This window comes from Ranitomeya imitator, chromosome 4 (genome assembly GCF_032444005.1).
Source record: "Ranitomeya imitator isolate aRanImi1 chromosome 4, aRanImi1.pri, whole genome shotgun sequence".
Lineage (NCBI taxonomy): Eukaryota > Metazoa > Chordata > Amphibia > Anura > Dendrobatidae > Ranitomeya > Ranitomeya imitator.
In genome coordinates, this window is record NC_091285.1 from 29,822,028 (window position 1) to 29,848,688 (window position 26,661).

At 45.2% G+C, this 26,661-nt stretch overlaps 1 protein-coding gene across 2 annotated transcripts in view; it reads right to left on the minus strand.

Annotated features, from left to right (window-relative positions):
* The window catches only part of ABTB3 (ankyrin repeat and BTB domain containing 3), a 202,861-nt gene that overhangs the window by 14,819 nt on the left and 161,381 nt on the right, over window positions 1-26,661 (minus strand). For both annotated transcript variants that reach the window (XM_069763450.1, XM_069763449.1), the window contains 8 exons: window positions 20,225-20,377; window positions 16,945-17,110; window positions 16,311-16,400; window positions 16,079-16,180; window positions 14,638-14,731; window positions 13,875-14,010; window positions 12,405-12,625; window positions 6,103-6,281 (listed from right to left, as the gene is read on the minus strand). In XM_069763450.1, coding sequence (XP_069619551.1) covers window positions 6,103-6,281; window positions 12,405-12,625; window positions 13,875-14,010; window positions 14,638-14,731; window positions 16,079-16,180; window positions 16,311-16,400; window positions 16,945-17,110; window positions 20,225-20,377 — 1,141 coding nt within the window. The remainder of the gene's footprint in view (window positions 1-6,102; window positions 6,282-12,404; window positions 12,626-13,874; window positions 14,011-14,637; window positions 14,732-16,078; window positions 16,181-16,310; window positions 16,401-16,944; window positions 17,111-20,224; window positions 20,378-26,661) is intronic.

Below are 26,661 nucleotides of genomic sequence, written 5' to 3' on the forward strand. Positions count from 1 at the left end.
GTCACCGCGCACTCATTTATGAAAAATGGTTAAGACTGAACTATCATAGCATCTAAAACTAAGCTGACACCTTGACAGGCTTAGATCTAGGAGATCGACAAGATCCTGAACCGGAAGTGGCATCATAGATGAAGTGGACGAGGCTGAAAGCACTCATGTAGGATCCAACTTGGGAGCCAGCGGCAGATAATAATCTACGATTATGCCAATAACAGACATTTGCTCGGTGGCTCCATGTATTGTGCCTGCCGTGCCTCCGTGTATTGTCCCTGCCGTGCCTCCATGTATTGTACCTGCCGTGCCTCCGTGTATTGTACCTGCCGTGCCTCCGTGTATTGTCCCTGCCGTGCCTCCATGTATTGTACCTGCCGTGCCTCCGTGTATTGTACCTGCCGTGCCTCCGTGTATTGTACCTGCCGTGCCTCCGTGTATTGTACCTGCCGTGCCTCCGTGTATTGTACCTGCCGTGCCTCCCTGTATTGTACCTGCCGTGCCTCCATGTATTGTACCTGCCGTGCCTCCATGTATTGTACCTGCCGTGCCTCCGTGTATTGTACCTGCCGTGCCTCCGTGTATTGTACCTGCCGTGCCTCCGTGTATTGTACCTGCCGAGCCTCCGTGTATTGTACCTGCCGAGCCTCCGTGTATTGTACCTGCCGTGCCTCCGTGTATTGTACCTGCCGTGCCTCCGTGTATTGTACCTGCCGTGCCTCCGTGTATTGTACCTGCCGAGCCTCCGTGTATTGTACCTGCCGAGCCTCCGTGTATTGTACCTGCCGTGCCTCCATGTATTGTACCTGCCGTGCCTCCGTGTATTGTAGCTGCCGTGCCTCCGTGTATTGTACCTGCCGTGCCTCCGTGTATTGTACCTGCCGTGCCTCCGTGTATTGTACCTGCCGTGCCTCCGTGTATTGTACCTGCCGTGCCTCCGTGTATTGTACCTGCCGTGCCTCCGTGTATTGTACCTGCCGAGCCTCCGTGTATTGTACCTGCCGAGCCTCCGTGTATTGTACCTGCCGAGCCTCCGTGTATTGTACCTGCCGTGCCTCCGTGTAATGTACCTGCCGTGCCTCCGTGTATTGTACCTGCCGAGCCTCCGTGTATTGTACCTGCCGTGCCTCCGTGTATTGTACCTGCCGAGCCTCCGTGTATTGTACCTGCCGTGCCTCCGTGTATTGTACCTGCCGTGCCTCCGTGTATTGTACCTGCCGTGCCTCCGTGTATTGTACCTGCCGAGCCTCCGTGTATTGTACCTGCCGTGCCTCCGTGTATTGTACCTGCCGTGCCTCCGTGTATTGTACCTGCCGAGCCTCCGTGTATTGTACCTGCCGTGCCTCCATGTATTGTACCTGCCGTGCCTCCGTGTATTGTACCTGCCGTGCCTCCGTGTATTGTACCTGCCGTGCCTCCGTGTATTGTACCTGCCGTGCCTCCGTGTATTGTACCTGCCGTGCCTCCGTGTATTGTACCTGCCGAGCCTCCGTGTATTGTACCTGCAGTGCCTCCATGTATTGTACCTGCCGTGCCTCCGTGTATTGTACCTGCCGCGCCTCCGTGTATTGTACCTGCCGCGCCTCCGTGTATTGTACCTGCCGCGCCTCCGTGTATTGTACCTGCCGCGCCTCCGTGTATTGTACCTGCCGAGCCTCCGTGTATTGTACCTGCAGTGCCTCCTTGTATTGTACCTGCCGCGCCTCCGTGTATTGTACCTGCCGCGCCTCCGTGTATTGTACCTGCCGCGCCTCCGTGTATTGTACCTGCCGCGCCTCCGTGTATTGTACCTGCCGCGCCTCCGTGTATTGTACCTGCCGAGCCTCCGTGTATTGTACCTGCAGTGCCTCCATGTATTGTACCTGCCGTGCCTCCGTGTATTGTACCTGCCGCGCCTCCGTGTATTGTACCTGCCGCGCCTCCGTGTATTGTACCTGCCGCGCCTCCGTGTATTGTACCTGCCGAGCCTCCGTGTATTGTACCTGCCGTGCCTCCGTGTATTGTACCTGCCGTGCCTCCGTGTATTGTACCTGCCGTGCCTCCGTGTATTGTACCTGCCGTGCCTCCGTGTATTGTACCTGCCGTGCCTCCGTGTATTGTACCTGCCGTGCCTCCGTGTATTGTACCTGCCGTGCCTCCGTGTATTGTACCTGCAGCGCCTCCATGTATTGTACCTGCCGTGCCTCCGTGTATTGTACCTGCCGCGCCTCCGTGTATTGTACCTGCCGCGCCTCCGTGTATTGTACCTGCCGTGCCTCCGTGTATTGTACCTGCCGTGCCTCCATGTATTGTACCTGCCGCGCCTCCGTGTATTGTACCTGCCGCGCCTCCGTGTATTGTACCTGCCGCGCCTCCGTGTATTGTACCTGCCGTGCCTCCATGTATTGTACCTGCCGCGCCTCCGTGTATTGTACCTGCCGCGCCTCCGTGTATTGTACCTGCCGCGCCTCCGTGTATTGTACCTGCCGTGCCTCCGTGTATTGTACCTGCCGTGCCTCCGTGTATTGTACCTGCCGTGCCTCCGTGTATTGTACCTGCCGTGCCTCAGTGTATTGTACCTGCCGTGCCTCCGTGTATTGTACCTGCCGTGCCTCCATGTATTGTACCTGCCGTGCCTCAGTGTATTGTACCTGCCGTGCCTCCGTGTATTGTACCTGCCGTGCCTCCATGTATTGTACCTGCCGTGCCTCCATGTATTGTACCTGCCGTGCCTCCGTGTATTGTACCTGCCGTGCCTCCATGTATTGTACCTGCCGCGCCTCCGTGTATTGTACCTGCCGCGCCTCCGTGTATTGTACCTGCCGCGCCTCCGTGTATTGTACCTGCCGTGCCTCCATGTATTGTACCTGCCGCGCCTCCGTGTATTGTACCTGCCGCGCCTCCGTGTATTGTACCTGCCGCGCCTCCGTGTATTGTACCTGACGTGCCTCCGTGTATTGTACCTGCCGTGCCTCCGTGTATTGTACCTGCCGTGCCTCCATGTATTGTACCTGCCGTGCCTCCATGTATTGTACCTGCCGTGCCTCCATGTATTGTGTCCTTTTTCACCTTTCCTCTTGGCTCAAGATGAGAGGAATGAAATGGCCAAAGGTTTTTTTCAAAGTTGGACATCTCATGTGACTCATCTTGGACATCTCAAGACAAGATGAAAGATAAGGAAGGACATCATATACAGACCCGTGTCACCTCATGGAGCTCCAGGTCAGCAGATAAAGCAATTAGCCGAGAGATTTATGTAGCGCGGCCACATCGGAGAATTTCCTACTTCATTACTTGGTCCTAAGTCATTTTTTATCGGTGGCAGAGCAGCCGGTGTGTGGTGAGGTGGGAACGGATTACGCTGTGATTTCACTATTTCAGCACAAGGCACATGAAAGGTTTGTGACTCCTGGCACAAAATGTCACTGACTGGTCAGGTGGCCGACCTGGATCAGAGCACAAATGTCCACTGGGGCTAAGAACTGATAAAAAACCTATGAAGAATGAAAGTCACTCAAGATAGAAGAAAGAAGTGATCAGGAATGATGGCCGCTGTGAGATTATTAGGATGGTTTGTGTAGAGCAGATACATAAAAGGTTTCCTATACATCCGCCTCCCCCTATACTGTGGACTGACGGATATGATTCTACTGGGGGGTGGATAGAACAGGAGGAGGAGGTGAGCTGTGACATCACCTATTGTGAATGGTGGATCCTGTGTTATCTACTGTATATAGAGGTGTTATCAGTCATTGTACAGGAGGAGGAGGTGAGCTGTGACATCACCTATTGTGAATGGTGGATCCTGTGTTATCTGCTGTATATAGAGGTGTTATCAGTCATTGTACAGGAGGAGGAGGTGAGCTGTGACATCACCTATTGTGAATGGTGGATCCTGTGTTATCTACTGTATATAGAGGCGTTATCAGTCATTGTACAGGAGGAGGAGGTGAGCTGTGACATCACCTATTGTGAATGGTGGATCCTGTATTATCTACTGTATATAGAGGTGTTATCAGTCATTGTACAGGAGGAGGAGGTGAGCTGTGACATCACCTATTGTGAATGGTGGATCCTGTGTTATCTGCTGTATATAGAGGTGTTATCAGTCATTGTACAGGAGGAGGAGGTGAGCTGTGACATCACCAATTGTGAATGGTGGATCCTGTGTTATCTGCTGTATATAGAGGTGTTATCAGTCATTGTACAGGAGGAGGAGGTGAGCTGTGACATCACCTATTGTGAATGGTGGATCCTGTGTTGTCTACTGTATATAGAGGTGTTATCAGTCATTGTACAGGAGGAGGAGGTGAGCTGTGACATCACCTATTGTGAATGGTGGATCCTGTGTTATCTATTGTATATAGAGGTGTTATCAGTCATTGTACAGGAGGAGGAGGTGAGCTGTGATATCACCGATTGTGAATGGTGGATCCTGTGTTATCTACTGTATATAGAGGTGTTATCTGTCATTGTACAGGAGGAGGAGGTGAGCTGTGACATCACCTATTGTGAATTATGGATCCTGTGGTATCTACTGTATATAGAGGTGTTATCAGTCATTGTACAGGAGGAGGAGGTGAGCTGTGATATCACCTATTGTGAATGGTGGGTCTGTGTTATCTACTGTATATAGAGGTGTTATCAGTCATTGTACAGGAGGAGGAGGTGAGCTGTGACATCACCTATTGTGAATGGTGGCTCCTGTGTTATCTACTGTATATAGAGGTGTTATCAGTCATTGTACAGGAGGAGGAGGTGAGCTGTGACATCACTTATTGTGAATGGTGTATCCTGTGTTATCTGCTGCATATAGAGGTGTTATCAGTCATTGTACAGGAGGAGGAGGTGAGCTGTGATATCACCTATTGTGAAAGGTGGATCCCGTGTTATCTCCTGTGTATAGAAGTGTTATCAGTCATTGTACAGGAGGAAGAGGAGGTGAGATGTGATATCCTCTATTGTGAATGGTGGATCCTGTGTTATCTGCTGTATATAGAGGTGTTATCGGACATTGTACAGGAGGAGGAGGTGAGCTGTGACATCACCTATTGTGAATGGTGGATCCTGTGTTATCTACTGTATATAGAGGTGTTATCAGTCATTGTACAGGAGGAGGAGGTGAGCTGTGATATCACGTATTGTGAATGGTGGATCCTGTGTTATCTACTGTATATAGAAGTGTTATCAGTCATTGTACAGGAGGAGGAGGTAAGCTGTGACATCACCTATTGTGAATGGTGGATCCTGTGTTATCTACTGTATATAGAGGTGTTATCAGTCATTGTACAGGAGGAGGATGTGAGCTGTGACATCACATACTGTGAATAGTGGATCCTGTGTTATTTACTATGTAGAGGTGTTACTCTTCCTAGTAGTCATGCCTGTAAAGATAATGTGACTGCTGAAAACTCATCTGTACAGAAGAAGAAATGAGAGTTTGATGTAAGGACTAGTGGCCACTGACATTTCAATTAGATAGATAGTGATATGAACAATTAAAAATTAAATAAAAGAAAAGTAAAAATTAATTTTAAAATACATTTAATAATATACACTGCTCAAAAAAAATAAAGGAAACACTAAAATCGCACATCCTAGATATCACTGAATGAAATATCCCAGTTGCAAATCTTTATTCATTACATAGTGGAATGCGTTCAGAACAATAAAACATAAAAATGATCAATGGAAATCATTTTTGTTTTTGAGCAGTGTATTTAACATATGAAGCCCCCGATAAAACTACAGGTAATTTTCTTGTGTCTTGTTCCTTTTTATTCCACCTTCACAGCTATTAGTAGTTGTCACTGAAAAGTATATGTATAGCAGAGCGTCACTGTGAGATGAGCCTTACCAGTCAGGTGGACCCCATAGTTTTTGGTGAGGTTCAGTCGGAGAGGCAGTTTTTAGAAACGTGATCATCCTATTTAGCGCAAGCTATTTCTGGTTTAGCAATATAATTGACTCCTTTTGGGCTTAATTTAATGTTATATGAAGGGTAAACTGGTAAATTGAGCAACATTTTTAATTTTGACTTGGTTCTTAACCATAGATGTTGAGGCTTGGCTATCGCCATGTTCTGGATGGTGAGACCCCTGAAGAAGCCCTGAGGTGAAACATTCGACATACCTTGCTTGCTTTCAGGATCTCAAACATGAGAGGCAGGCCCTGTGTGATCAGCTCTTCCGTATATTCCTCCTCCTGGATAGACTTGAACTCTTTGAGCAAACACTGGATCAGCGGACGTCTATGTTGGTGAAATGAGATACGCAAGGATTCCAGCCAAGTGTGAAGCGTCCATGGGACACCTGTAAGAAAATATCATAACGTCTCAGGATTTTATAGATCGATAAGGCGACCACAGGGTATTTTAGGTGGGTGTCTAACCCTAAAACAACATAGGCCTATGCCATTGAGAGGGTGTTCAAAAGCAGCCCATGACCGATGGAGTGGGACTCCTCTCTATCTGGACTCCAACCTCGGTTGACACTATTTTTGGCCTGTAGTCCAAAAATTAATAATAGCCCCATCACCAGAAAGAGAATCTGAATAATTAAGCTTTATATCATGGTTTGATTATGGGCAGCCCCACTTTCTCCCGTCGCTCGCTGTTGAAAATCCTTTTTCAACAGGGATGTAAAAAGCAAAGTCAGTAGTTTCTGGCAGCTGCTTTATTCTTATCCTACATAGGTAATACATAAGCATGTCAGATTTCTTCTAGTAACGGGCATTACTGTTGTGGCTGTCTTGAAAACAATGTATGGAATGAAGGGATCATTCATACGTCAGTTTTTGTGATAAAACTCTGAAGTCACTTTGACCAAACTCTGACCAGACTCTAAAGACACTTTGACCAAACTCTGAGCAGACTCTAAAGACACTCTGACCAGACTCTAAAGACACTTTGACCAAACTCTGAGCAGACTCTAAAGACACTCTGAGCAGACTCTAAAGACACATTGACCAAACTCTGACCAGACTCTAAAGACACTTTGACCAAACTCTGACTAGACACCAAAGACTCTTTGACCAAACTCTGACCAGACACTAAAGACACTTTGACCAAACTCTGACTCTAAAGACACTTTGACCAGACACTAAAGACACTTTGACCAAACTCTGACCAGACTCTAAAGACACTTTGACCAAACTCTGACTAGACACCAAAGACTCTTTGACCAAACTCTGACCAGGCTCTAAAGACACTTTGACCAGACTCTAAAGACACTTTGACCAAATTTTGACCAGACTCTAAAGGCAGTTTGACCAAACTCTGAGCAGACACTAAAGACACTTTGACCAAACTCTGACCAGGCTCTAAAGACACTTTGACCAGACACTAAAGACACTTTGACCAAACTCTGACCAGACTATAAAGACACTTTGACCAGACTCTAAAGACACTTTGACCAAATTTTGACCAGACTCTAAAGGCACTTTGACCAAACTCTGACCAGACTCTAAAGATACTCTGACCAAACTCTGACCAGACTCTAAAGACACTCTCACCAAATTCTAAAGACACTCTTCCAAACACTCTGACCAAAAGCACTGATGAAACTCGGACCGATTTTCTTGTATAAGAAAATCACATATGTGTTCATGACCCCTTAGGCTACTAGGCAGTAGCCCCTTTAGCCCTCCTATTGGCAGCATTAAAAATTTCCTATAGAGCAAATTAGAAAGAAACCACCCTTAGGAATGTTTAGGCGTAATTTTTTAGGTAACACATTGAATATCACATGTAGACCTCCGATGCATATTAAAGCTGGCACGGAGTGTCCTACTTAGCTCGCCACCAAAGCTGCGCGGCCGAACAAGTATTTTTAGCCGGGATAAAAAAAAAAGCTGTAACTAAACAAAGCATCATTCTATTCACACTATTCTGCTCTTTATTATTTCTTGTGCTACCAACGGCGGAGAAAATGTCTTCTCCTCCTCCGGGAAGTTCCATTTCTCCGCACAGCGGGGCATCAATTTAAACACCTGTGACACCGGCTCTGGTTTTCTTTTAATTCTTAAATCTTCAATTACGAGGGTTCGTGGATTGTACTAAAAGGCAAATTACATCTAGCGAGCGGTAACGGGGGAAGGGTGGTATAAACGATACATGTAATGGAGGTAGTGGAATTAAATTATGAGGCCTCGCTTCATTAACCATTACTGAAGCCTGGACAACTGAGATGCCTCCTTCTCTTGACTGGTCCAAAAATTTTCCGACACTGATAAAAACTTATTGCAGCCTGAAGATATGAGGTTCAATGATATCCATGGAGTACGGTCTCTCAAAACTCTTGGTGGGTCATCAGGGGCTGACTGTTCATTCGGGCATTAGGGAACCCCCTTAAACCCACTGCCAGAAAGGGCCACTTACAACAGAAAGGTAATAATTAATGGGGTTTCTGAACTTTAATTTTTTTGGTCCCCGGATAACTATATTATGCCCCTGCCATGTTGTAATTGTTGTACGGAGGTGATGATGAGCTCACAGAAGTTCTTCAATATGTCCTGGCTAGAGATGAGCGAATCTTTTGAAATCAGAATTCTCCAGCTTTTCCGAATTTTTGCCAAAAAATTTGATTAGTGGCAAATTGAAAGTACTTGCAAAGCCTTTAATTGTCCCTCCTCCCTGCTGAGATCTCACACTGCTCAGTACAAGCTGCTCAGTCAGGTTGGGTGCGTGGAGACTAAATACATTTGGACTCGCGAGCTCTCTCACTCTTTAGCTGGACTCCTAAAATGTTCATTTAAAATATCAGTATAATACTGCCATTCTGACATGGATTTTCAAAGTAAGTACACCGGCCTCATCAGGTCTAAGAGATCTATTCAATAATGTATGTAACTAGGAGATACTGAATAGAGATGACTGAATCTTTTGAAATTTCAACTTGGCAGCTTCGACTAATTTTTTACAAAAAAAATTTGATTTGTAGCAAATTAATTCACTGCAAATCTCAAGTATGACGAAGCCTCCACTTTCCCTAAAAAAAAAGTGTCTAACTCTCGAAGGTCTTCTATGACTGTATCCCACCGTGTTAAGCTCTATAATACAAACACTGCCATGGTAATGTCTACATATACAGTCATGGCACCCTTGAAATTGTTCCAGAAAATGAAATATTTCTCCCAGAAAATTATTGCAATTTCACATGTTTTGTTACACACGTTTATTTCCTTTGTGTGTATTGGAACAACACAAAAAAAACAAAAACAGAAAAAAGGCAAATTGGACATAATTTCACACAAAACCACCAAAATAGGACGGTCAAAATTGTTGGCAACTTTCCAAAAATGTGGGTAAACAACTTTGTTTCAAGCATGTGATGCTCATTCCAACTCACCTGTGGCAAGCAACAGGTGTGGACAATGTGAAAATCACACCTCAAATTAGATAAAAAGGGAAGAAGATGACTCACTCTTTGCTTTGTGTGTCTGTGTGTGATATCCTAAGCAGGGAGAACAGAAAAAAGAAGAGAACTGTCTGAGAACTTGAGAACAAAAATTGTTGACAATATCAACAATCTCAAAGTTACAAGTCCATCTCCACAGATCTTTTTGTTCCTTTGTCCAAGGTGGGCATCATATCCAACAACCTCCTCCTAGCAAAGAGGGCTGTGGAGTCGGAGCCCATTTTGGTGTCATTGAGTAAATTGTCCGGCGCCAATTTAGGTGATTCACGTGAAGTGAATCCCAAACTGGTTGAATTAGCGGAATTCAGCAAATTCCTAGAACTTTGACTTGAATTCGATTCTATCGAATCAGTTTGCTCAACTTAGTCCTAACGCATAGACAGGAGGTCTTGAGTCGTTGATCACCCACAAGAGGTCCTGAGTCATTGACCACCCACTATTAGTGCATATGGACAAACGTTGTCCACTATAGGGTCCAAATTGTCCAACATACGATAACCCCATTTGTCGCTAATCGCTTCCCCGTATAGACAAATCCCCGATAGATGGAGAGTGGTCCGTCAGATCCAAGTTGGGCCCCCCATTCAATCTATATTTTGACTCTCCCGGTCTCCATCACAGATCTTATTTTCGATGCTTGTACTATATAGTAGTCAGCATAAACATTTCTATATAAAGATAAATAATAAATGGACCCTAAAAGGCAAAGCAAAAATCCGACGCCAGCGGCACTCTTCCTCCTGAGCGCGACTGCTCGTCAAAGCCCCCAGGGTGGCAAATTAAACATACGCCTCATTAGTCGCGGGAAGGGGAGCAGTGTATGGGCAGGGAGGCATGTCATTGAAGAGGAGAAACTTTTATGGTGGTTTTTTTTCAATTGTAGGTGATTTTCGTTCAGGACAGGACTGTTCCCCTTCTGATGTCACATTGTATTTATGTAATGTAAGCCCATGCTGCCATAATGAAGGTAGAAGTCCGTGACTCATGTTCTAGTACTGCGTCCTCCGAATCCGCCATGGATTTATTGCCTTAATTACAGGAATAGTAGAACCGGACACCGCTGATAAACGTTTATGGTGTTACCCTAACTCTGTAGTGACGACTAGTAGCCTTATAATATGCAGTGATAGTGGTAAACATATATTTATAGGCATATATATGGTGCTGTTCTGTCACGAGTTGGATTTCTCACTGCGGAGGATGTTGTCGCACTCAGTTTAGCATCTGTAAGGTTAAAATTAAAGGGGTTGCACAACGAACAAGGTACATAGATCTCGGAAGAATAATACGTTCCGCAATTGGATGTGTTAAAAAAAAATGTTCCTGTGCTGAGTTAATTTGATTAAATGCTCCCCTGCCAGGATAGGAAGCAACAGAGAGTATTCAGACAGGACGGCATGAAATCGCAGCTGCTGCTTTCTGAGAGGTAAAACATTTTTCTGTGAGGTAAAAAATTTTTCTGTGAAGTAAAACATTTTTTTTCTGTGAGGTAAAACATTTTTCTGTGAGGTAAAACATTTTTCTGTGAGGTAAAACATTTTTTCTGTGAGGTAAAACATTTTTCTGTGAGGTAAAACATTTTATCTGTGAGGTAAAAGACTGTTTTTAAACAGGCAGGGAAATGTTTTACCTCACAGAAAGCAGCAGCTGCGATCCCATTCTGTCCTGTATGTATACTTTCTGTTGTTTCCGCCATTACATAGTACCTGGCAGATGCACATATTTAAAGATAACTCACCACAGGAACGTATTTTTTTACCACCTCCAATTGTGGAACTTATTTCTATTCCAAGATCTACTGATTAAAATTTACTTTTGTTTGTGGGGAAAAATCCATTTAAGGATCAGGAATCTCTTATGGTGATCTATTACAGGGATGATATTGGGTTGACAGATGAAAGTCTTTGAATCGCCATGAATAACTTAAACCTATGTTCACACTAGCAGGATATTTCCGACCTCTAATTTCCAAATCAGAAATCCAAGTCAACCAAGATATTTCTACTGTATGGACGACCATAGGAACAAACCTTGCCCCAGTTATTGGATCCATTGTATTATGACACACGGTTTCTATTACTTAATTTCACAAGGTCATAAACTTAAAGGGTTCGCCCACTACAATGTTGTATTTTTTAAATGGGCCCATGCACATCCTCTCCAGTACAGGATTCGGCAGCTCCACTTCTGGCACGGTACTCGACACAGCGCACCACCATTTCCTGTGTTGGCATGTGATCCCAGTGCTATTTGAAGGGGGCTGGCTGACCATTTATTTCAATAGCAAAGCCAGCTCCCTTCCCTGTCTATACCCGAGCCATGTTAGAGAAGGGGGCCAGCTTAGATACTGAAGTGAGGAGACGGCAATTGATGATCTGCCAATACAGATCAGTGGAGCTTCCAAACAAGGGACAGCAGAAGATGGGATCCCAGAATTTCTATATATGCTCCTATGACTTTTAGGATTGCTGCTTCCAATAGGTGGCGCTTGAGTTCTAGTCTTCTTCATCCCTGAAGAGACAATTTGCATATTTAATTTACCAGAGGAGCATGTATGGCTTATAAGTCTCCTCACTCTTGACATGCCAGGCTTGGCTTGTCAATCTCCACAAGGAGAAACGTTAACCCCTTAGACCTCAAGTCCAGAGCCTCTCACCTAGCTAAATCAGATCTCATGCTTTGCACTGATGAGGGGCACACACCCCGAAACACCATGTTTGCCAACTCAGATTCTGGTTTGGCTTTTATCCTAAGTCATATTGCAAGGCTCGTTAAAGAGTCAATATTGACTTTTAGGATTGCTGCTTCCAATACGTGGCGCTAGAGTTCTCTGAAGAGACAATTTGCATATTTAATTTCCCAGAGGAGCATTGCATGGCCTATAAGTCTCCTCACTCTGGCATGCCAGGCTTGGCTTGTCACTCTCCACAAGAAGAAACGTTACCCCTTTAGACCCTACATATGCCCCTAAATATGGAGGACAGCAGGGAAGCATCTAAAGGAAAGAAATGGACTCACCTAAACTTCTTATATCGATGGTTATGTCCACGTATCCGTGCTCCGCGCTGTGGTACATGGCCTCTTTTAACGCCTTCAGTTTAGCTTTGCTGTTACGACTCGGGCACAATGAAGTATTGGTCGTTTCCGGCAAATCTGTCCCTTCAGCTAGAATCTCTTCCAAGGATAAAATGTCACTCTTCTCCTTTTCAGGTTGGGACAAAAGCTTCCGAAATACATTCCTGAAAATAATGTTTTTAACATTTTTATTTTTTTTTTCCTTCAATAATATGTAGTAAGAAAGCGACATTACATGCCAAATTTATAATATTTTGGCAATAACTTTCCCTTTTTCGCCATATCCGGCATTTTTTTTTTTTTTTAGACAGTGTGGACGGCATGTCGTTTAGCGTTCCACATGATTTTTTTAGACGGATTTATCAATTACAACTTTTTTAAAAAGTCGCCAAATCACTCCATTAAGAGGGTGGGAGATAAAAACTGGAACAGAAGAGTTATCCTAAGATGCGCCAAATTTACTCAAACTTGTAAGACATTTTCTACATTTGGACTCTAAGCTGATAAGACATGACCCGGATTGACTAGAATGGAAACTTCTTGGTGCTTGCTACGGGAAAACGGGGCCAGAAGTCTCCCATTTCGGTAATCAGTGGGGGTCTCGGTGGCTGAGAGTCCAGTGAAGAGGTGATAAGTTGCCTAAAATGGAAAACCCCTTTAAAATATTTTAGGTGGACAGATAACTGAGGGTAGATCATGTTATAGATTAGATGCTTTGAACCTGCGAGGTGTAAGACTTGGTGACCACCATGACTTAGCTGAAAGCGCAGCACAAAGATGTCCTACTACCACTACCCACCACCGCCCTCGTTCCCATCATGCCAGGAGAAAAGATAGTAGAAACCATGGCCTACTAGACATGAATGCTCAAGTCCACCAGAGAAGGGGCACTCTAACATCTTAAAAGGGTCATATGTTGAGATAACAAAGTCCTTGAAGAACCTCAACCATGGAGGAACTTGAGGAGCATTTGGTGGAGGTCTAGATCCACAACATCCTTTTGATCAGCGACTGGTCATCCTCCATGGGTGGAAATATATCTCCAAGCTTATAGTGTAAGAGCCTGGGTGGCCACCATGACTTAGCTGAAAGCGCAGCACAAAGATGTCCTACTACCACTACCCACCACCGCCCTCGTTCCCATCATGCCAGGAGAAAAGATAGCAGAAACCATGGCCTACTAGACATGAATGCTCAAGTCCACCAGAGAAGGGGCAATCTAACATCTTAGAAGGGTCATATGTTGAGATAACAAAGTCCTTGAAGAACCTCAACTATGGAGGAACTTGAGGAGCATTTGGTGGAGGTCTAGATCCACAACATCCTTTTGATCAGCGACCGGTCATCCTCCATGGGTGGAAGTATATCTCCAAGCTTATAGTGTAAGAGCCTGGGTGGCAGTGTATAAGTTACCTGTGCCCGTGGGCAGCGGCCTGGCTGAAGGAATTCATGTCTCCTTGAGGAGCCGTAGAAATTCCATTCCTGTACAAGGTTCCTATCATGGGATCCGCTCCTCGTTCCAGCAGCAAACTCACGAGCTCAAAGTTTCCTGTGGGCAGATGGGGTTTAGGACACGTTACTGAGCAAGCCGAGGACAACCACTGCGTATCGCTCAGGAAGAACAAAGACAAGATGGGATCCTGTAGAAAAAGTTTACAGTGGGGCCCCTTCCATGATTTTGCTCAAAACCTCAAACTAAGCCAGAGGGTACAGTGCACGTTCCCCTACCAACTAGGCTTGGTCTGGTCTGGATTCATTCTCCCAACAGAGATGTTAAAGTGTCCTACATTCATTTTAGAACCACTGATTGTGGCCCTCGTGCCCACAGGGCCCCCCACCATAACATATAAAGAGTCAATCAAACCACCGAGGCTCCAAACTAAGATCAGACCATACATACACATGATTTTTTTTTTCAATATGTCATGGGGTTCCTGTTCCTTTATCAAAGAGTCCACCCCTGCCCAGCCACACATCGTCAGTGATACCTCGGGGGCGAGGTTTATGCAAATGTCTTCTAAAATGTGATGGTTTTGGTGTGGAATCAGGGGTGGAGCTTAAACAAATACTGATAATGAGGATGCGAATATTGGGAGGTTATCTAACGATTATTAGATCAGTTATACTCATGAGCAGGGTTAGCGCGGCACATGCCTCCGCCAAGAAGATTACTCGCCTGCAGCTGCCGCCAGTTGTAGAGGAGTTTCTGAGTAATTTTCTTCACCCGCTTCTAAAGATCCTTCTACGTTAGCGCCGGCGTCCAGCAGCAACTGGAGAGAAACACTGACGTCAAACATGGACACGAGGCCGAGCGTCCGGGAATCCTGTCCACCTCATCCATCACATCCACAGCCAGCACACACATACTCCTTCTTCTTATTTTCTTTCTCTCTTTCTTCCCCCTCTCTCTTTCTATCTTTCCTTCTCTCTCTCCCTTTCTCCATTTCTTTCTCTCACTCTCGTTCTGTCTTTTTATATCTCTTTCTTTCTCCCCCTCTTTCTCTGTCACTTTCTTTCTCACTCTATTTCCTTCTCACTTTCCTTTTCTCTTTCCGCAGTTCTTTCTCGTTCTCTCACTTATTTCCCTCTTTTTATTTCTTTTCCCTCTCTCTATTTCTCCTTCTCTCTCTTCCTTTTTCTTTCTCTCACTCTCTTGCTATATTTCTCTTTTTCTTTCTTTCTCTTTCACTATTTCTTCTTTGTTGCACTTTCTCTTTTTCTCTCTTTTTCTATCTTTCACTCTCGTATTCTTTTTTTCTCTCTCTTTTATTTATATTTGTCTTTTTTTCTTTCTTTCTCTCTATTTTTAGCTGTTTCTTTTTTTGCCTTTCTCATTTTCTTTCTCTCTCACTCTTTCTCGGTTTACTTTTTTCTTTCATCATGTAGTATGTATGTTTCCTTCCTTCTTTCCTTTTTCTATCCTTTTTTCTCTCTTGTTCTTTCTTTCTTTTTTTCACTTTATTTTTCTCTTTCTTACCTTCCTTCTTTCTTTCCTTCCTTCTCTCTTTTTATTTCTTTTTCTCTTTCCCTCTTTCTTTCTCTTTCTTTCTTTCCTTCCTTCTTTCCTTCCTTCTCTCTCTCTTTTCTCTCTCTCTTGTTCTTTCTTTTTTTTCTTTCACTTTCTTTCTTTTCCTCTTTCTTCCTTTCTCTCTTTCCTTCCTTCTCTCCTTCTTCTTTCTTGCTCTTTTTTCTCTCTCGCTCTTTCTTTCCCTCTTTCTTTCTCTTTCCTTCTTTCTTTATTTCCTTCCTTCCTTCTCTCTCTTTTCTCTCTCTCTTTCTTTCATTCACTTTCTTTCCCTCTTTCTTTCTTTCCTTCTTTCTCTTTCTCTTTCCTTCCTTCTTTATTTCCTTCCTTCCTTCTCTCTCTTTTCTCTCTCTCTTTCTTTCATTCACTTTCTTTCCCTCTTTCTTTCTTTCCTTCTTTCTCTCTCTCTTTTTCCTCTGTCTCTTTCTTTCTTTTTCCCCTCTTTCTTTTTCTTTCTTTATCATCTGTACCTCTATCTGTCCATCCCTCTGATTGATACGTACAGATGGATACGAGGTAGATCTCGCTCATATCTGACAGTCATGGAGAGAGCAGTCCGGTATCTCACACAATAAACGATCCAGTATTATACCTGCACAACAGGAATATGGCCCTGGAGGACGGCGAATGTCAGTGCCGTCCAGTGCCGCGTCTCAGGATGGACAGATGGGAATTTGTGAGCCGTGGTCGGGACCTGCAAAAAAAAAAGAGAGAAAAACATCACAGATACGGGCTGCGTATTTTTATTAGTATTTTTTTTAATTGCAGAAATAAACTTGTCGCAATTTGGAAATGGTTCATGATGTTTACACGGGATCGCGTACCTCCACATTGAGTTCGGCGCCCGCGTCCAGGAGCATCTGTACCATCGCTTCATCTCCCCTGACGCAGGCGTACATCAGAGGGGTCATCCCCTGGAGGAGCCGTAAGAAAGGACACTTAGTAATAGAAATGCAGAATTTTCACATTTATTATTATGAGGATATAATAATTTGGGGGCTCAGATGAGTTGCCATGATAACCGGGGGTCTGCTGAAGGCTCCCGTGCCTGTATTATGATTCTCCTGAATCTGATTTTTTTTAACAACTGGAATTTAACAAAAACCCTAGACATGTTTGGTATCTGTGCACTCGTAATGACCTGGACAATCGTATTCCCAGTTCACTTTTACCATATAGTGAACATGGTGAATGAAAAACGCCAAAATCAATTGTGAAATTGCACTTTTTTTTAGTAATTTCAACATGTTTGGAATATTTATTCCACATTCCAGTGCAACACATGATAAAATGAATGGTTTTATTCAAAAGTACAACTCGTCCTGCAATATACAAGCCCTCATACGGCTATGTGAATGGAAAAATAAAAAAGTTATGGCTCTCGGGAGAAGGGGAGGAAAAAACAAAAAACGGAAAATAGTCATTTCCCTTCCATCCAGCAGGTGGCGACCTACGTACCTGCTCGCTCATGCTGTTGATGCCCTCGGGGCCGAGCAGAGTCACCGCTTGTTTCACCAGGTCGGTCCGGCCGCAGTTCAGCATCCGAAACCCAAGATCCTGCTTAAACTTCGCTTCCGTGGCCACCGCGTCCAGCTTACGAGATGCGCAAAAACAGTCATCGGCCCTGCGGGGAACAGAGACGGGATTATTCAGGATGAAAATCAATGGTAATCGTAACATTTTTCAAACAAAATGATAATATTCATATAGTTCCAGGAGGAATAACAGAGGAATAAAACAATGTAATATGTAATGTATCCATGTATTTCCAGGGGGAATAACAGAGGAACACCACAATGTAATATGTAATGTATTCATAGATTTCCAGGGGGAATAACAGAGGAATAGCACAATGTAATATGTAATGTATTCATGTATTTCCAGGAGGAATAACAGAGGAACAGTACAATGTAACATGTAATGTATTCATGTATTTCCAGGAGGAATAACAGAGGAACGGCACAATGTAATATGTCATGTGTTCATGTATTTCCAGGAGGAATAACAGGGGAATGGCACAATGTAATATGTCATGTGTTCATGTATTTCCAGCAGGAATAACAGAGGAACGGCAGAATGTAATATGTCATGTGTTCATGTATTTCCAGGAGGAATAACAGAGGAACAGCACAATGTAAAATATCATGTGTTCATGTATTTCCAGGAGGAGTAACAGAGGAAAAGCACAATGTAATATGTAATGTGTTCGTGTATTTCCAGGAGGAATAAAAGAGGAATAGCACAATTTAATATTTAATGTATTCATGGATTTCCAGGAGGAATAACAAGAGGAACAGCACAATGTAATATGTAATGTATTCATGTATTTCCAGGGGGGATAACAGAGGAATGGCACAATGTAATATGTAATGTATTCATGTATTTCCAGGAGGAATAATAGAGGAACGGCACAATGTAATATGTAATGTATTCATGTATTTCCAGGAGGAATAACAAGAGGAACAGCACAATGTAATATGTAATGTATTCATGTATTTCCAGGGGGAATAACAGAGGAATGGCACAATGTAATATGTCATGTGTTCATGTATTTCCAGGAGGAATAACAGAGGAACGGCACAATGTAATATGTCATGTGTTCATGTATTTCCAGGAGGAATAACAGGGGAACGGCACAATGTAATATGTCATGTGTTCATGTATTTCCAGGAAGAATACCAGAGGAACGGCACAATGTAATATGTCATGTGTTCATGTATTTCCAGGAGGAGTAACAGAGGAACAGCACAATGTAATATGTAATGTGTTCATGTATTTCCAGGAGGAATAAAAGAGGAATAGCACAATGTAATATTTAATGTATTCAAGTATTTCCAGGAGGAATAAAATAGGAACAGCACAATGTAATATGTAATGTATTCATGGATTTCCAGGAGGAATAACAAGAGGAACAGCACAATGTAATATGTAATGTATTCATGTATTTCCAGGGGGAATAACAGAGGAATGGCACAATGTAATATGTAATGTATTCATGTATTTCCAGGAGGAATAATAGAGGAACGGCACAATGTAATACGTAATGTATTCATGTATTTCCAGGGGGAATAACAGAGGAACGGCACAATGTAATATGTAATGTATTCATGCATTTCCAGGGGGAATAACAGAGGAACGGCACAATGTAATATGTAATGTATTCATAGATTTCCAGGGGGAATAACAGAGGAACGGCACAATGTAATATGTAATGTATTCATGTATTTTCAGGAGGAATAACAGAGGAACAGCACAATGTAACATGTAATGTATTCATGTATTTCCAGGAAGAATAAGAGAGGAACAGCACAATGTAAAATGTCATGTGTTCATGTATTTCCAGGAGGAATAACAGAGGAACAGCACAATGTAATATGTAATGTATTCATGTATTTCCAGGGGGAATAACAGGAACAGCACAATGTAATATGCAATGTATTCATGTATTTCCAGGAGGAATAACAGAGGAACAGCACAATGCAATATGCAATGTATTCATGTATTTCCAGGAGGAATAACAAGAGGAACAGCACAATGTAATATGTAATGTATTCATGTATTTCCAGGAGGAATAATAGAGGAACGGCACAATGTAATATGTAATGTATTCATGTATTTCCAGGGGGAATAACAGAGGAACGGCACAATGTAATATGTAATGTATTCATGTATTTCCAAGGGGAATAACAGAGGAACGGCACAATGTAATATGTAATGTATTCATAGATTTCCAGGGGGAATAACAGAGGAACGGCACAATGTAATATGTAATGTATTCATGTATTTCCAGGAGGAATAACAGAGGAACGGCACAATGTAATATGTAATGTATTCATGTATTTCCAGGAGGAATAACAGAGGAACAGCACAATGTAACATATAATGTATTCATGGATTTCCAGGAGGAATAACAGAGGAACGGCACAATGTAAAATGTAATGTATTCATGTATTTCCAGGAAGAATAAGAGAGGAACAGCACAATGTAACATATAATGTGTTCATGTATTTCCAGGAGGAATAACAGAGGAACGGCACAATGTAATATGTAATGTATTCATGTATTTCCAGGAGGAATAACAGAGGAACGACACAATGTAATATGTAATGTGTTCATGTATTACCAGGGGGTATAACAGAGGAACCGCACAATGTAATATGTAATGTATTCATGTATTTCCAGGGGGAATAACAGGGGAATAGCACAATGTAATATGTAATGTATTCATGTATTTCCAGGAGGAATAACAGAGGAACAGCACAATGTAATATGTAATGTATTCATGTATTTTCAGGAGGAATAATAGAGGAATGACACAATGTAACAATCTAAGAAAAGATGCTCTGGAATCGGAAGGCCCACCGGTAATGGTAACACCCAGTTATTAATTTATGCATAGATTTCCAGGAGGAACAGCAGAGGAATGACAAAATGCAAAGTTCTAAGAGAAGCTGTTGTATGTATGTTATAGACATATTTTTCCCTCCGTCTGATTAATGCTGTGCCCCCACACTCCGCGTATCTACATCCATCTTCCATCTATTGGGCTTTTCCCTGCGGGCACCCCCACAAATCTTTTTTGCTTATCTATATTCAGGGCTAATTTACGCAGCCGTATATTCTTGTACAACACCCGCAGATCATGTCCCAGGACCTACGGTAAAGCCCGAAACCTGCAGCAAAATAATACAACCGCTATACTTTTGTTTCAGTTTGCGATCTGTATGGGCGCACTTACTTTAGCTGCCGCGGTTCGCAGTCCACCCCTGGAAGCAGAAGACGGGCGGCCTGTCGCACATCATCGCTGTCTACGGAGAAGCTGCGGCGGTATCCGGCATGAGCTACAGCAACGCGGATCCATTCCATTAAAGGCGGGAGCATCAGGAACGGCCTGACAGGAGGAAAAAAAAAAAAAAGACGTCAGATCGGTCAGCGTTACATTCCTGATAATTCTCCCATCACTAAATCCTTCTTCAGATGTGATAAGGAAATTGATGGCAGCGGGCGCCCCTCTTGCGGTTGGCGGCGTTCCCACTCTGCATTGCATCCTGGGACATTTACAGCTGACAAGATGCCTGATGAGCTGTGCCCAGTGTGCGCCATTTTCCCAGAAGTGTAACTCAATGCACATGCTCTATAGGCGCCGCTTTGTGGCTCGTGCTATATGATATTAATGCAGATCAACATGGATTTTGGTTAATCCCCTCCTGAAAATCGGCTGCAGCGGGTGATGATGTCATGAATTAATTCAATACAGATTCGGATTTTGGAGGTATCACCTTCATACATATTGTTGTATACATGTCACCGGGTCAAAAGTGACCTGATTGTCGCTCTTATCTTATTCTCATTGCTCCCCTGAACTTTCTGTTTTTTGTTTTTTTTAAATCCGCCACACGGTTCCAGAGATATGGACCTTTTTATCTAGCGATCATCTGTATGGTCGTCACCAGGGGGCGTGGCATATAGGATCCTCGGGGGCGTGTGTTTCAGTAAATAAAAAGGCCCATATCTCTGGAACCGTATGGCGGATTTAAAAAAAAAAAAAAACGAAATACTCGGGAGAACGGTGGGAGTAAAATAATAGCAAAAAATGGTCACTTTGGATCTTGTCGCAGGTCGCCTTTAAATAATGTTTTCCTTTAACTTTTTTTAATATAATTTAACTATCTTCCAGGCATTGCAAAATTACGCCTTTTCTAAGTATACTTCAATACTTTATTTTGCCTCCTTCTCTACCAGCTGCAATGCTGATTCAGTGCCTAGTTTCCTGCTCCTTTAGAAGCTGCTTTCAGCTACTGCTCAGCAATATCAACCTCTGTACACTATTTCCAAACAGACAAGGTACGGTACTTTCCCTGTCCGAGCCTCTTTATGCTTCCAACCCCCCATAGGGACAATAGAATTGTTGTACTCTGATTGTTTGAACACAGTGTACAGATCTTGCCGAGCAGCAGTCAAAAGCAGCTTCTAAAAGAGCACAAAGTGAGTTTTGAAGCAGCACTATGAAAAATGGTAGCCAAATAAGGTAACAAAGTATTTTTCAAAAATGCATAATTTTCCAATGCCTGGAGGATAATGAAACGAAAAAAAAAAAAAAAAGTTTAGCCACCCTTTAAGACTACATCACCACACCAGTACATCGCAATTACATAGATTGATATATAGGTTTGTGGATAAGAATTCAGTTCATTCAGTTTAACTTGCGTTTTATTCATTTAAATCCCTACTCCATTTATGCCCAGGAGTCCAGTGGGCGGGCCTAGTAAATAAATTACATAGGAATACTAATTAGGACCACCCATTTGACTCCTCAAACATATATAAGGGTGTTGTGTACGGCTGATCCATACTGGGAGCATGAGCATAAAAAACGCCTTAAAGAGGTCATGTCAGAAGATAAAAACGGTGCCAGTTTTGCCCTTAATTTTATTCTCACTGCTTTCCTAAATATTCTGCATTTTTTTCTTAAACCCATCATACAGTTAAAGATATATTAACCTATTTATTTTATGATCATTTTTATGGTCTTTAAAAGAGAGTGTAGCTCACAGGATCCTCGGGGGCGTGTCTTTAGAATGCTTTGCATAATTACCCTGTGAGCCACGCCTCTTTAGAAAAGACCCAAAAAATTAGCGCTAGATATCAAAAAAGCCCATATCTCGGCAACCATATGGCGGATTTTTAAAAAACAAAGGCCGACATACTCAGGGGAGGAGCGGGAATAAAACTAAAGCAAAACTGGCAAATTTTGATCTGTTTCTTGACAAAGACAGGTATCATCACAGATCCTGGAACTCTCGACGATCTATACTGGAAGTTTAAAAAAAAATGAAAATACTTTCATTCACTGACAGCAAGCGAGTTAGGAATACAAATTATATTAGAAAGATATCACTTTTCATTCCGCACTAATCTAGGAGAATCTCTTAAGATCTATGAACTTTTCTTATGAATTAACCGCTAAACATTTATTACAACCTTGTCCTTCATTACCGGCGAGAGGTAGAGACACTGATTGAATTACTCCGGTCAATACTAAACCGCTCTATAGTGCTTAATCCGCCATCACTTTATTTCCCTGCCCAGAAAACCAATGTTCTCTCCATCACTGATGTATATTTCAGATCACTTAACGACACCTTCAAGGCAACCTTGCTGAAATATTCAGGAGCCACATATATATTACACGGACAAGCAGATCATATAATGGGCGGCCTGGGTGACCAGGAAAATCTCACCAGGACATAAATGAGGGACAAAGACGCAGTGCGAAATGGATTGAGGGGCGTCTAAAACTTCAAATAATTGTAGACACCTGCGGAATGGTTATTTATTAAGATTCCAGCCCAGGAGGATTCATCTCAGTACCAGTATTTTGATGGCCCTGATATTCGTCAACAGAGCGAGCCACAGTGCACCCATCACAGAGCGATCCACAGTGCACCCATAACAGAGGGAGCCACGGTGCACCCATAACAGAGCGAGCCACAGTGCAGCCATAACAGAGAGAGCCACAGTGCACCCATCACAGAGCGAGCCACAGTGCACCCATAACAGAGCGAGCCACAGTGCACCCATAACAGAGCGAGCCACTGTACACCCATAACAGAGCGAGCCACGGGGCACCCATCACAGAGCGAGTCACAGTGCACCCATCACAGAGCGAGCCACAGTGCACCCATCACAGAGCGAGCCACAGTGCACCCATCACAGAGCGAGCCACAGTGCGCCCATAACAGAGAGAGCCACAGTGCACCCATAACAGAGCGAGCCACTGTACACCCATAACAGAGAGAGCCACAGTGCACCCATCACAGAGCGAGCCACAGTGCACCCATAACAGAGCGAGCCACAGTGCACCCATAACAGAGCGAGCCACTGTACACCCATAACAGAGCGAACCACGGTGCACCCATCACAGAGCGAGTCACAGTGCACCCATCACAGAGCGAGCCACAGTGCACCCATCACAGAGCGAGCCACAGTGCACCCATAACAGAGCGAGCCACAGTGCACCCATAACAGAGCGAGCCACTGTACACCCATAACAGAGCGAGCCACGGTGCACCCATCACAGAGCGAGTCACAGTGCACCCATCACAGAGCGAGCCACAGTGCTCCCATAACAGAGCGAGCCACAATGCAGCCATAACTGAGCAAGCCACAGTGCACCCATCACAGAGCGAGCTACAGTGCACCCATCACAGAGCGAGCCACAGTGCACCCATCACAGAGCGATCCACAGTGCACCCATCACAGAGCGATCCACAGTGCACACCCATAACAGAGTGAGCCACAGTGCAGCCATAACAGAGCGAGCCACGGTGCACCCATAACGGCGATCCAAAGTGCACCCATCACAGAGCGATCCACAGTGCACCCATAACAGAGCGAGCCACAGTGCAGCCATAACAGAGCGAGCCACGGTGCACCCATAACAGCGATCCAAAGTGCACCCATCACAGAGCGATCCACAGTGCATCCATAACAGAGCGAGCCACAGTGCACCCATCACAGAGCGAGCCACGGTGCACCCATCACAGAGCGAGCCACAGTGCAGCCATAACAGAGCGAGCCACAGTGCAGCCATAACAGAGCGAGCCACAGTGCACACATAGCAGAGCGAGCCACAGTGCACCATAACAGAGCGAGCCACAGTGCACCCATAACAGAGCGAGCCACAGTGCACCCATCACAGAGCGAGCCACAGTGCAGCCATAACAGAGTGAGCCACAGTGCACCCATAACAGAGCGAGCCACTGTACACCCATAACAGAGCGAGCCACGGTGCACCCATAACAGAGCGAGCCACGGTGCACCCATCACAGAGCGAGTCACAGTGCACCCATCACAGAGCGAGCCACAGTGCACCCATCACAGAGCGAGCCACAGTGCACCCATCACAGAGCGAGCCACAGTGCACCCATAACAGAGCGAGCCACAGTGCACCCATAACAGAGCGAGCCACTGTACACCCATAACAGAGCGAGCCACGGTGCACCCATCACAGAGCGAGTCACAGTGCACCCATCACAGAGCGAGCCACAGTGCTCCCATAACAGAGCGAGCCACAGTGCAGCCATAACTGAGCAAGCCACAGTGCACCCATCACAGAGCGAGCCACAGTGCACCCATCACAGAGCAAGCCACAGTGCACCCATCACAGAGCGATCCACAGTGCACCCATCACAGAGCGATCCACAGTGCACACCCATAACAGAGCGAGCCACAGTGCAGCCATAACAGAGCGAGCCACGGTGCACCCATAACAGCGATCCAAAGTGCACCCATCACAGAGCGAGTCACAGTGCACCCATCACAGAGCGAGCCACAGTGCACCCATCACAGAGCGAGCCACAGTGCACCCATAGCAGAGCGAGCCACAGTGCACCATAACAGAGCGAGCCACAGTGCACCCATAACAGAGCGAGCCACAGTGCACCCATAACAGAACGATCCACAGTGCTCCCATAACAGAGCGAGCCACAGTGCACCCATAAGAGAGCGAGCCACAGTGCACCCATCACAGAGCGATCCACAGTGCACCCATAACAGAGCGAGCCACAGTGCAGCCATAACAGAGCGAGCCACGGTGCACCCATAACAGCGATCCAAAGTGCACCCATCACAGAGCGAGTCACAGTGCACCCATAACAGAGCGAGCCACAGTGCACCCATCACAGAGCGAGCCACAGTGCACCCATAGCAGAGCGAGCCACAGTGCACCATAACAGAGCGAGCCACAGTGCACCCATAACAGAGCGAGCCACAGTGCACCCATAACAGAACGATCCAAAGTGCTCCCATAACAGAGCGAGCCACAGTGCACCCATAAGAGAGCGAGCCACAGTGCACCCATCACAGAGCGAGCCACAGTGCACCCATAACAGAGTGAGCCACAGTGCACCCATCACAGAGCGAGTCACAGTGCACCCATCACAGAGCGAGCCACAGTGCACCCATAACAGAGCGATCAACAGTGCACCCATAACAGAGCGAGCCACAGTGCACCCATAACAGAGCGAGCCACAGTGCACCCATAACAGAGCGAGCCACAGTGCACCCATAACAGAGCAAGCCACAGTGCACCCATAACAGAGCGAGCCACAGTGCTCCCATAACAGAGCGAGCCACAGTGCAGCCATAACAGAGCGAGCCACAGTGCACCCATAACAGAGCGATCCACAGTGCACCCATCACAGAGCGAGCCACAGTGCACACCTATAACAGAGCGATCCACAGTGCACTCATAACAGAGCGAGCCACAGTGCACCCATAACAGAGAGAGCCACAGTGCACACCCATAACAGAGCGAGCCACAGTGCACCCATAACAGAGCGAGCCACAGTGCAGCCATAACAGAGCGAGCCACAGTGCACCCATAACAGAGCGAGCCACAGTGCACTCATAACAGAGCGAGCCACAGTGCACCCATAACAGAGCGAGCCACAGTGTACCCATCACAGAGCGAGCCACAGTGCTCCCATAACAGAGCGAGCCACAGTGCACCCATCACAGAGCGATCCACAGTGCAGCCATAACAGAGCGAGCCACAGTGCACCCATAACAGAGCGATCCACAGTGCACCCATCACAGAGCGATCCACAGTGCACCCATAACAGAGCGATCCACAGTGCACCCATCACAGAGCGATCCACAGTGCAGCCATAACAGAGCGAGCCACAGTGCACCCATAACAGAGCGAGCCACAGTGCACCCATAACAGAGCGATCCACAGTGCACCCATCACAGAGCGAGCCACAGTGCACACCCATAACAGAGCGATCCACAGTGCACCCATAACAGAGCGAGCCACAGTGCACCCATAACAGAGAGAGCCACAGTGCACACCCATAACAGAGCGAGCCACAGTGCACCCATAACAGAGCGAGCCACAGTGCACTCATAACAGAGCGAGCCACAGTGCACCCATAACAGAGCGAGCCACAGTGCAGCCATAACAGAGCGAGCCACAGTGCACCCATAACAGAGCTAGCCACAGTGCACCCATAACAGAGCGAGCCACAGTGCACCCATAACAGAGCTAGCCACAGTGCACCCATAACAGAGCGAGCCACAGTGCACCCATAACAGAGCGAGCCACAGTGCACCCATCACAGAGCGAGCCACAGTGCACACCCATAACAGAGCGAGCCACAGTGCACCCATAAG